This window comes from Dipteris shenzhenensis, chromosome 24 (assembly GCF_047967505.1).
Source record: "Dipteris shenzhenensis isolate YYH24624 ecotype China chromosome 24, Dip_SZ_1.0, whole genome shotgun sequence".
NCBI classification, from domain to species: domain Eukaryota; kingdom Viridiplantae; phylum Streptophyta; class Polypodiopsida; order Gleicheniales; family Dipteridaceae; genus Dipteris; species Dipteris shenzhenensis.
In genome coordinates, this window is record NC_141619.1 from 5,144,484 (window position 1) to 5,156,745 (window position 12,262).

At 42.9% G+C, this 12,262-nt stretch overlaps 1 protein-coding gene across 1 annotated transcript; it reads left to right on the plus strand.

Moving 5' to 3' along the window:
* Positions 1-233: 233 nt before the first annotated feature.
* LOC147886116 (proteasome subunit beta type-5-A-like) lies at positions 234-10,825 on the plus strand. Its single transcript, XM_087395215.1, has 7 exons — positions 234-493; positions 707-836; positions 9,244-9,350; positions 9,531-9,665; positions 9,833-9,936; positions 10,040-10,140; positions 10,219-10,825. Exons 1-7 carry the CDS (start codon positions 371-373, stop codon positions 10,341-10,343), a joined length of 825 nt encoding a protein of 274 aa, XP_087251341.1. The 5' UTR covers positions 234-370; the 3' UTR covers positions 10,344-10,825.
* The last annotated feature ends 1,437 nt before the right edge of the window (positions 10,826-12,262 follow it).

Here is a 12,262-nt window from a genome sequence, read left to right on the forward strand (position 1 = left end):
CAGCAAAGACGCCCATGCTTCCACTACTTCAAAAACCCTGACATCGCTGACAAGCCCTGCTCCTTCAAAGACCCTGAGAGACACCCATCCATTGCCAGAAGAAGAGCCAATCGAAAAATCACAATAAAGAAAATGAAACAAAGTGTCCATTTTTCTCATTCAAAGCCAAACGTCTACTAAGGCCTACCCATTGGGGGCCCTCAAGTTACGTTAAACTCAAGATTCGCGATCACTTGCATGTCATGGGGGCCAGGGTCAAGTTAAGTTAAACTCAAGATACGGGGAAAACCTCCCACTCACGCGATCACTTGCATTCTTGAGCAGTACGTCTGGATCCTGCAATCCATCGTTAGCGAACCAGTGAGTCAGGATGAGATCTTTGGACTTCAGCGGATTTGAGTCTTCCACGCTTCAGTCTACACCGCCAGAGACCCACTCGTCTCTTTTCTCCACTCGATCTTTCGAGCTGCCTCCCGTCGGGGACATCAAAGAAGTATGAAACACAAAATCTCTTCATTTCATTTTTCTTCGTGTGGCTTTCAAGTTAGTGAGTCCTAATTATTCTGAATAAGCGATGCTGCTAACAGAGAAAAATAGAAAAAGGCGGCAGGGCTGAAACATGTGCTCCCCAACGATTTAGGGGTTTAGGGTCGTATGTTGTGCTTCTGCGGAGGATTTGAAACGATTTCTACATTATTGGATGCAGCTTGATGGCTTTGAAAAAGCAACAAAACAGATGATAAAACCAGCTAAGGGGACAACCACTTTGGCTTTTAAGTTCAAGCATGGTATCATTGTAGCGTGTGACTCTCGGGCAAGCATGGGCGCCTATATATGTGAGTGCCGTTTAAACTGTCTTTAGTTCAAGTACATTTTTTCCGTGTAGATAGGTGGGACTTCTCAATATCACAATGAACTTGATGCAGTTGATGTTTGGGGTTAAAGTGAACCTTAGGTCACACATCCGTCCAGATATTTCAGGATTTAGGATCAGAGAGAAATATGGTGGGACACAATTATTATTATGCATCTGAAATATCTCTTCTGTAGCGATAGGTGTGACGAAATCATCTGCCATCTTTTTTTCTTTTTGGCTAAACATGGGGTGTTACATATGAGTCTTTGGTGGGGTAGATGTGTCCATGTCGGTTGAGAAATTTTATCCTTGTTGTCACTCTAAAGAAATAAGCAGATGTGGTCTATCTTGTTGCAGTCATGATGCAAGGTCAATCCGAGCCAAGGTATCGGTGATTGTGGTGGAGCTCATTGGATTAATGCCAACTGAAACACAAATGATACGAGTCAAGTGCAAGAATATAGCAAGATTGTTTGGCTCCTATTTAGGAACCCCATGAAGAGTTTGTGTATAATCAAACTCACGAGGTCTTATAGTTAATCCGATCAAAAAATTGGTACTGAATCATGTGCCTGTTTGGTCTTTGATTGCATTTGAAGGGAGCACCTAAAGATATAATGCATCTTGGTATTGATCTATGTATGGCATATCTAACGGGTCCTCGGCTTTGTGTAGCAGTCTGTCTCAATGTGAAGTTGTGGGAGGATTTTGGAAACCGGACAAGGTATATGTATACAACATGAGAAAAACAAGCTCATAATTCACATGGCACGAGGAGTGATATAAATATTGCACTTGGTACAATACAGACTTTAGCTTAGTGCATGACAGTCAGTCACAATGTGAAGTTGTGGGAGGATTTTGGAAACTTTACAAGGAATATGTATACAACATGAGAAAAATGAGCTCGTAATTCACATGGCACGGGGAGTGATATAAACATTGCACTTGGTACAATACATACTTACGCTTAGTGCATGAGAGTTCATGTTCCATCGGTGTAATGGATGGGGCTTGATTGCATCCGTTGATGCTGCAAGTGTAACAAAGGGTTACTTAGGCTAAAAGTTAGTAGAAAGGCCTTTATTGGCTTGTAAGTGTTTTCTTCTTTTTTTAGGGGATACCATAAGTTGCCACGTGGCATCCTAGGAGGTAATCCCATAAGCAATACTGCTTTGTACTGCCGTGGGCCATACCTATATAAGGGCTCTAGTTGTACTTGGCAATTGATTCATGACTTGTACTTCTTTACTGGAATAGAATATACAGCAAAGAGTTCGATACTCAGCTGAATTCTAAAAAGGATTGACTTCCTCCTGTCCTTGTGCAGCCCCTCACAAGTCCCTGTTGAAGATCCAGCCCATGATCTTCCTCTCCTACCTTTTTCCTAAAACATAAGGTACTTCACTACTCTAACTTTCCTGCATATTCTACCAAATTTAGGGGAGTTTACTGTCAGTTAGGAGCAGTCCTGTTGCATTGGTATCAGAGCACTTTTCGTGGGAATTTGTGGGAAATTTTTTGTCCAATCACTTTGAAATTTGGAGCATCTACTCTTGAGCCTAGGGCCTACCTCTGTGCAAAAATTCAGCGCCAAAAGTGCTCTCTGTTGTGAGCTGCCACATGGCAGGCTCTGAGAAACCTTGATTTTCAAAGTGCTCAGAATTTGGGGCTTTTTGCATTAGTGGAAAGCCCTTGCTTCCCTGATCATTTCTATGCGTGAGATTCCTAAAAGGATGGAGGATTGAGTCAACATTGAGGTTTTTTTCTCTCTGGCGCAAGAAAGTGAAGAAAGCGACGATCTGCTGTTCTCCTGCACCAGATTAGGACATTCTTGGCTTGATCTGTTCGCCCTTATCTCATAAGGCTGCTCCCTAAGTCTGGTGGTGATCCGAGACTATTTGGAGGAGTTATGAGCTATTTCGACTGGCTGGCACGGAGGAACTGCTGCGAACTTCAGATGTACAGCTCCATTTCGGGTCAGCCCTAGTGCAGATGGTCACCTAGCTCCATGAATGTAACTGACAAAGTATAATAGTAATTTGGTTTTTTGTTACTGAGAATTTTGAAAATTCAGTGCAATAGCTAGCGCAGAATTGCTATTTGCCAAAGGTTCTAGCAATTTCTAGCCATCCAGGTGTAATGTTATGAAATTCTACTCCTGATTGGCCCTTTGGTTCAGTCTTAGCATAAGGATCACCTAAACAAGTGGGAAATTTTAAATTTTCTCTCAGAAATTTGATTTGCGAAATTAGGGCAAAACTAGCATTTGGGGCTTTTGGTATTGGTTTTGATCAGGGCTTAAGACAGTCCATTTACTCTAGATTCAAGTCAATAAAGATGCCTGTCAAGAGGTCTACTGGTCAAGCTAGTAAGCAGCCAATGGGTATCTTTGATTCTATCCCAAAAAAGAAACCAGTTGATGATTGGGTTGTAGTTTCTGAGCCCAATGATCCTCATGTTGGCAATGTTCAAGGGGATTTGGCAGCACCTCAAGTACAAGCATCCCTTAACCAAGAGCAGATCATAAAGAGTTGTATGGACCCAATGCTACAGATATTCAAGGAGTTAACTAATGAGATTAAGACCAATAATAAGAGGATTGACCAAAGGATGAAGAACATGTCTGCCACTTTTAATTAAAGGTTTGATCAGTTCAGGAGAAGCCAAATTTATGATGGGAAGAGACATGTGGATCCCCAAATTGATGGAGACTCAGGTTCAGATGATGATCCTATACATGTAACTGAACCGGTTGGTTTTATGGCTTCTGCCCGAAGGACCTATCACTCTAGTGGAGTTACAGCTCATATGGATAAAAATTCAGCACATGGTAAGACTCCTAATAATAATAGTTCAGCAGCTGAAGAGTTGTGTCAAAAATTCCATGAATATAAGTTGCTACCAGCAGACCTTAGGGCAGCAATGACATTCCAGCAATATATACAAACAGTTAAATCTATTGAACCAAAAGGACCTGTTCATCAAGACAAAGATATGAAAGACAAGATTATACTTCCTAAGTTCAAAGGTGATTCTAGAGGTATTGGAGGAATGGCTCAGCAAGATGGATGACTACTTCCTTTTATATCCAAAGGGTGATCAAGGTAAAATCATAGTTGTTCTTCTTCTGGGCCGATCCCCATACATCGAATGAGGTGTTCCATCTGTTCTCGGGAAAGAGTCTTCGTGCATCTGATAGGTTGTTGGTGGTTGGACAGTACATAAGCTTGATGATGCCGTCGATGATGACTCTCGAACAAAGTGGTAATGGACTGTGATGTGCTTTGTTCGTGCATGGAACACGAGGTTCTTCGCGATGGCAATGCAACTCTGGTTGTCGCACATGACCACCGTAGCCTCCTCTTGAAGCACGTCCATATCCTTCAGAATCCATCTGAGCCGCAATGTTTCGCACGCTACTCTGCACGTAGCTTTGTACTCCGCCTTTGCAGATGAAATGAGCAATTGAGGGGTAAGTCAATCTCTCACTACTTTGACTTTTGTCAAGTGGTCATGAACAAAATCTCCTTCATCCATGCCCATGAAGAGCTGATGTTGAAGAGTCAGAATACAAGACATGTTGTTTATCTCATATAGATCTGTCAGAGTGGTCCACGCCTCTATTGACGTGTGTGCCATTTGGATATGAGAAAAAACTGAATTCACCGTCGTCCCTATGATCAATACAATGACATTTGAACATGTGCAATACAACATCAATGTTTCTATCCTTCAATTTACGCACAAAGTATGCCTTTAATCCCTTGAAGCAATGTTGTGAGATTTGAATAGTTGGATGTATGCCATGAAATTTGCTAAATAGCTGAACCTACCATCATCAATGGTGTCATAGGGACATGAAAAGTGATGTAAAGTATCTTTGTAACTCAACCCACGCTTAACCTAGTGTTAATCATGGTTAAGTGTAGTAATGGTTTGGCGGTGAGGGACTAGCTAGAGGAAGTGCACACTTCCTAGAAGTTCCTAGGGGCAAAGTCTAGGCGCACCACTAGGTCCTAGGGGCAAGGCAAAGGCTTTAAAAGAGGGGTCTAAAGGTTGGGTCCAAGGACAACCAACGTTGTCCTTGGGACTTTAATGAAGGAGCAAATGGCAAGAAGGAGGTGCCATTTGTCATGCATGTGTATGCATGCCCTTCCCCCACCTTCCATCTCTCTCCCCCCACTCTCCCAGACGTGCTAGACTTCCTTGTGTGTTTTTCGTTGCACTTTTTTCGCTCTTGCTCTTATGTGCTGTTGCTCCGGCTGCTCCCTCTTCCTTTGGCGCGTTTTTCGAGGCAGCTTGGTTGTAGGCACGCATCCCAAAGAGGTTGTACGGACTGTTTGACGCGAGGAATTGAAGGCGAGCTCTTGGGCAGATCTGCATGTTGGAGATCCTCTACAGCTTTTTCTTGCTCACCCTCCGCTCTCTACCTTCATTTTCTCTCTTATCTTGATTGTTGGAAGCAGCCTGCATCCTTCGGGGAGCCTGGACAGAGGATAGGTGCGAGGAAGGAGCTCGCCTCTCTACCACCTAGAGGGGAAATTGGTTCCAGGTTCTGTTTTTTCTTGTTCTTTCTTGCTTTGCAGCTTTTTGCAATGCATGTGTCACGAGGATGTGAAATTATGGGACTTTTGATTTGCAACTCTGGTAATTTGCGTGTGACTGTCTTGAGCCTTTGGGATGCGAGGGTCCGGCCATGGGGCGGGACTTGGGGATTGTGAATGTGCGCCCAGTTACTAGGCAATTAATTCCTAGGGCCAAAGTGTGCAACAAGGGGGGGCAAAAGAGTGGTGCAATTAAAAATTCCTAACGACTCCAAAAAGAGCAGAGTGTCTTGTTTTTGGGGGCAGAAGACCAAAATCAGTTCCAGAGGAGCGAGATCATTAGTTGCGAGCTGCCAGAGCCTGCTAGAGCCAAATCGCCATCCGCGAGGAGCATCTAGAGCCTGCTAGGGGAAATCGCCATCAGCTAGCTAGGGCCAGTTATGGTGCATGTAGAGCTTGCCAGAAGAAATCGCACCTGATCCAAGAGCTTGTTGCAGGTTGCGATTTCTGCCAGGGTGTCTTCATAAGACTACGATTTGATCTCCGGGTCTTTAGAGCTGTTCTAGGTAGCTGCGACCTGTTCCAGGGTGCTTACAGGTGATTGCAACCTGTCCAGGCTGCTGTTGGAGATTGCAATTTGCTTCCCAGGGTGTCCAGACTCTATAGGGAAGTTGCGATTTGATTCTGGGGAGCTTCTGGGTGTTGCTGCTGATTTTGGTAACTTTCCAAGCGTGGGTGTTCTCTTCTAAGCTGCTTTTGGAGCTGTGCCAGGGCAAAATCTGCTTTTCTCTGCAAGATCTAGGGTTTTCTAGCCCCGGTGACCTATCTTCTGAGGGTACTAGTAGTAGAAGGCTTGCTTTTTGCCTGCTTTTGCCGTTCCCTGATTGGTTGCTAGCTAGTTATTGCGTTTGGGTTTCTTTCCTCGCGAAGAATGGTTGATTTATGTTGTTGGATAGTGGCTAGAGAGGCTATAGATTGAGGCAACTTGTTTGGAAGGGCTGCGTTGATTGATTGCACCAGAGTTTAGCTATTGAGGGCTTGTCTTGCAGTTGTTCAGCTGTGTCTGCCTGGTTGGGCACTTGGTTGTGCAATTGCAGGTGTGGCACAGACAGTGGATGCTTTTGGGGTCTCTGTTGCATGCTTTGGTTGGCTGAGGACAGAGGATTGTCTATTAATTGGATGCCATTTCACCATTTGGAGTTGAGCAGGGAATTAGAGGGTGGGCTGGACGAGGGAGTCTGTGGGCGTTGGTTTGCCTATGGTGCAGCTTCCCAGAGACCTTTGTAATGAGCCGCTTGGCTTCAAATGAACGTTAAATAAATACCGCAAGGGGCGCCAACGTTAGGGCCAATCGGTGTGCTTGTACTTGAGTAGGAGTGTTCTAGCTCCCTGTGATTTAATCTGTGGTGCATAATTATTTGCCAATTTACTGTGTATGCTGTAATTAAGTGGATCCTACCACTCTTTATGCTGTTAAGGCTGGTTTCAGCATGCGTGTTGTTTTCAGTCCTTTCTTGACTTCTACAAATACCATAAGGGGCGCCAAGGCATTTGGGGCCAGTGGGTGCACTGTGTACTATTTTCATTGAGCAACGGCATTCTAGCCTCACCTTTGGTGTTGTTGAAGTTTGTTTCTAAGTTGTGCTAAGTGATTGAAGTGACTAAAGCTTGCATTGTGGCTATTTATGAAGTTTATGACTGAGTAGAAGAAGATCACTGCCCTTTTAGTTATTGAAGGCCGGTTTCAAATGGACATATAATTCATGCCACGTTCACATGATTACAAACTTTCATATAATACATAACAAACATGCTAGCCTTGTGCTCTCCATGCACAAATTCTTTGCATTGTTTAGCATTGTTCTATAGGTCACTTGCGAGAAGGAGACTTTATGTCCGCAGAGATACTTATAGTCTCTAGACTTGCTAGAACTTCATAGTTCCTTGAGTATGTAGGAAGTAGTGTCTTGTTTTCTTGAACTTCTGCTATCAAGCTCAAATCCTTGACCATCATTGCTAAACTTTCATGGGAAAATTCCCTAAAGAGGTCTTGTTTCTTCCATGGATGCTCAAGAAAGCAACCTGCAAATTGCCTCCAGGATGTGGAGCGCATTCTCAATTATGGTTTGGTCAATGTAGATCTTACTACTCCCAGAGACAATGTATCCCTCCTCCATATTCACTTAAGACTTTCATAGCATTCCTAAAGTTACTAAGGAGAGAGAAGTGGATTCATTTGGACGTGATTGTAAGACTGGTGGATGAGTTGCTAGAGGTCTTCGCACCTGAGAGTGTGAAGAGACATCTATGATACAAGGAACAAAAGTAAAAGAATTACAGGATTAAGTTCAAAACCGCATGTAAGGCTCGCAGGGAGAGACACGACTTGTAGGGAAGATGGCCAAGGTGGAAGGGAAACTGTGCTATGTTCTCCTACCCACCGCGGTGAAGGTTATTGGCTGAGGTGGAAGGGAAAACAATCGTCCTACCCATCGCGGTGGAGGTTAATGACCATCGAGCTGGTTGGAATCTGTGTAACTCTAACAATGTGGGCTGTCAAGGTTGAATTGGCTTTAAATTTGATTAAAGCCAAAGGAAAATGGATCTGTAGACCTTGATGAATATCGAACATGGACGTTGCACGCCATATTCAGCCCATCCAATCTTAAGGCTGCTTGGAGAAACTTTAAGAAAACTTTACTGCTACAGCTCTTACTCTGTATCGGATTGGTCCTCCTCTTTTTTTAAAATTCGTCTCTTCTTGTTGCAACCTCAAACAAAATGTGTTTTTCCTTTCTTGCTCACAGTCAGGATAGTCTCTTGTCCCTTGCCTCTAAAGAATCTTGTCAGCCTTTGTCTTGGGCTTTGCCCTTATGAGGCTCACCCTTCTTGTTGGCCTTGTCCTTGCCAGCCCCATCAAACTGTTTCCATCGATCCCTAGAAGCAGCGACGGATCAATCTCATTGTGAGTGGTATCCACCTTATGTAATTTATTGTTAATTCCATGATTCTAGCTTGTGATGTGTGCTTGCTTGATGCTAATGCATGATGTTAGTATACTCCTTGCAATATACCTTAGTTGAGGGGTTATTCAGATAGTACCTTTGCGACGGGGAAGATCAGTTGGTATGGAGAGCTGAGGTAGCATCCTTACTGTCCCACCTAAATATGGATTTAGACCAACTCTGCACAGTGTATACGAACCGGATATGCCTTGGGTGTAGGTTAATCAGTATACTCAGACTTGGAAGATACGAAGGCTAATACTTCAAAACAGCAAACCAAATAGACTGCATTCCACTGTCTTGGCTCCTGCATTAGATGGACGGTTTGCTTCAAGTGGTCTTTGTTTTGGCTGTGAAACCTTATGGCTGGTTACATCCATTGAGAAAGGCATTTTTGACATACATTGATGCATAGGAAAATTGTAGTGTGCAGTAGTTGCAAGATCGTCTTGACTGTTATACTGGAGTAAAAGTTTCTTCATGAAGTTTTTTCACAAGTCTTTTGTGTGACATTTACTTTAGTGTGTTGTGAGATGATATTGATTGAATTAAGGTATGGCTTTGTGTTTCAATAATCAAAGTAAAAGGACGTTTCTCAAGGTCCCATGTGTGCCTTTCAAAACACACAAATCATGTGGCTGACTTTCCTAGTCATCAGTTCGAAATATTCCCAATTTTGTTGTGAATTCTTTTCACGGAAGGGTACTTTGCACGTAAGTTTTGCGTTTCGGTCCAACCGTCTACGTCTTAGCATGTGAGAAGAACAGTTCAACTTACTGAGCGAAATGATTCTTTATAACACAAGGCAGTTCTGAGATTTACAATTGTGTGGCAGCATCTCAATCCGTGAAGAAAATCCTTGAAATCAACCCTTATTTGCTTGGAACAATGGCTGGTGGAGCTGCAGATTGTCAATTTTGGCAGAGGAATCTTGGTATTCGGGTAAGCTTGAAGATCTGATTTTACTGGTCTCCATCCTTCCAGTTTCTTACATGTCGCTCACTTACCTATACGGATTCGTTGTGGCTTTACAATAATGCATCTCCAAAGATGTTCATTTAACAGCTATAATGGTATGTTTGTGGTGGTAAAATGTTTGGTAACGATTGTCTTTTGTGTCAGTGCCGGCTTCATGAACTTGCCAATAAACGACGGATCTCTGTGGCTGGGGCATCTAAACTTCTTGCAAACACTTTGTATTCTTATCGAGGCATGGGATTATCAGTTGGCACCATGATTGCTGGATGGGATGAGACGGTAGGGTTGTAAATGCAGCACTGTTTTTGACTTTTTGGAATCATAATATGTTTTCCTGAAGCTAGACCATGGTTTTGCTGCTAGCCATGTTTATTTTGACAAAAGTGTTTATACCACTTATGTTTTACATATCTCTAATACTTCGAAACTGCTATCATGAATCTTAGGGTCCTGGACTTTATTATGTAGACAGTGAAGGCGGAAGGCTAAGTGGAAACCTTTTTTCTGTTGGATCTGGTTCACCTTACGCATATGGTGTGCTTGATAGTGGGTAAGCTTTTGAATGTAGAGTTTGATAAGAATCTTATTTTGGATTATCCACCCTTTTTTCCTAACTTTGATTCTGCGTATGGGAAACTGATGTTGGGAATTAGCTACCGTGATGACATGACAATTGAGGAAGCTGCAGAGCTTGCCCGGAGAGCCATTTATCATGCAACATTTAGAGATGGTGCAAGTGGAGGTGTTGCCAGTGGTAAGCATTGCTTCAGCTAGACATCAATCTATTTATTGTGGTTTCGTCGGTTCTGATTTCCCTTTAAATATTGTACAGTATACTACGTTGGACCCAAAGGGTGGGAAAAACTTGCTGGTGACGATGTATCTGAGCTCCATTACAAGTATTATCCTGTCGCAGAATCTGTGGTGGAGCAGGAGATGACTGAGGCCAGTAGTTAGACATGATTGAGGCACTTGATCATAGATAGCTTGGCGAGCCTGTTTTAATGATTACACATTTTGAAACCCTGTGAGGCAAAATTATGATCTAAATATCTGCTGTTTATCTAAGTTGGTCATGTTTTGGGGGAAGACATTTGGATAGTTCTACCCTTCTAGTGCGTTCACTGGGCATCTCTTTGTACTAGTGCACATTGGTGTTATACATGGGGCCATGAGGTGGGGGTGGGGGCCATGGAAGGTCTGATTGCACAGAAGCGGGATAGTGCTTATATGTGAATTGGATAGTGCTTATATGTGAATTTCAGCTGACAATAGTAGCATGTGTTGAGCTGCAGGATACAGTGTGTTTAGAATGCATGTAGGCTTTGCTTGGTAGTCGTCACTAAGGGCACACATTGTAGCAATTTAGAATAGTCATATCATTTTCATAAAAAAGTAACAACTATACGAAGAGGAATTTATTCTTGGTTTGAGTTCAAGTTTGGCTACAACAATATATTGCTTCTTTGTAGGTAGGTCCATGTTTGCTGACACTCATTTATTGGATGTGAATCTGTGAGTATTCCTTTGCACAGGTGGAATGAGTGCCCGAATTTTGTATTGTTTGGAGGGATTAATTCTAGGGTCAATGAGCCTAGGAATCATGCCTAGGAACCATACAAGACGACATTACAAGTAATCAAAAAGTATGCAACCTGACTAAAGACAGGAACTTGGAGCATATTTCCACTCATTTAACATGGCATGCATGTATTATAATGCTGCCGAGGGCTATAGAAGCTGCTACGTTAGGCTAGTTTTTATAACTACGCTTGCTCAGTTGGGCCATGTTGGAAGTTTGTCTCCATAGCAAAAGCATGTTCTTGAGACTGCTTGTTTGAAACAGAGGCTCTACCATAACTGCTAACTAAGGGATCATTCAGCTCCCATTTTGCACGTACAACCCCTAGGTGATAGTGTAGAATGGTATTTGTGTTAGTGTAGAATGAGTGCTCAAAGTACAGCTGAAGCCCTTTTATAGTTTTAGAAAACTGGGCCAGCTCACACCATTGCTTATGGGATTACACAATAGGTTACATGGAAAGCCCACAATCAGTCCTTGAAATACTATTAAAAGTACACGAGTAATAAAATGTTTACAATGAGTGAGACCTGCTTTAAAAGCCTAACTGGCTCCCATTAAGCTAGTTGGACTGCCAAACCTAGAACTTCCTACTGTTATAATCCCCTCCTGCTTACAGAAATTTTGTGCTCAAAATTAAAACCAATGGCTGAAAAGAAGAGGGCATGAGTACTCTGGCCTGCCATGAAAAGGGGTGAAAAGGGGGACTTAATCTTAGCTCAGAAGATCTGGAATGTCTTGCAAAATGCTCTCAGGTTGCCATGTAGAATCCCCTCTGGTAAGCCTTTCCATTTTATATAGTACTTCAGCAAGACCCTATTCTTGAGAATGGTCTCTATAGCCCAATACCCTTTCTGGTATGTATTCTATTTGCCAGATTCATTTATAGGAGGCACTTAGTGGTAGGGGGCAACTCCAACTTATAGGCTAGATCACCAACCCTTTTGAGAATTCTGTAGGGGCTATAGAATCTGTGGGCCAGCTTGGTGTTGGTGTCCCCCTTCAATGAAGCATATCTATGTGTATGCAGTCTAAGGTACACCCACTCTCCTTCCTTGAATTCAACATGGTGCCTCTTTGATCAACACAGTCCTTCATTCTAGATTGTGCCCTGAGGAGGTTGTCTTTGACTAGCTGTAGTATGGCCTACATTCTGTCCACATCGTCTTGCGCATGCGGATTAAGAAGAATTTGGTCTCTAATTGTCATGGGGAATTGGACGGGGCATCCATACATTGCCTCAAATGGAAACATACCAATAGAGGGGTGCTTTGTAGGGTTATAGCGAAGTTTT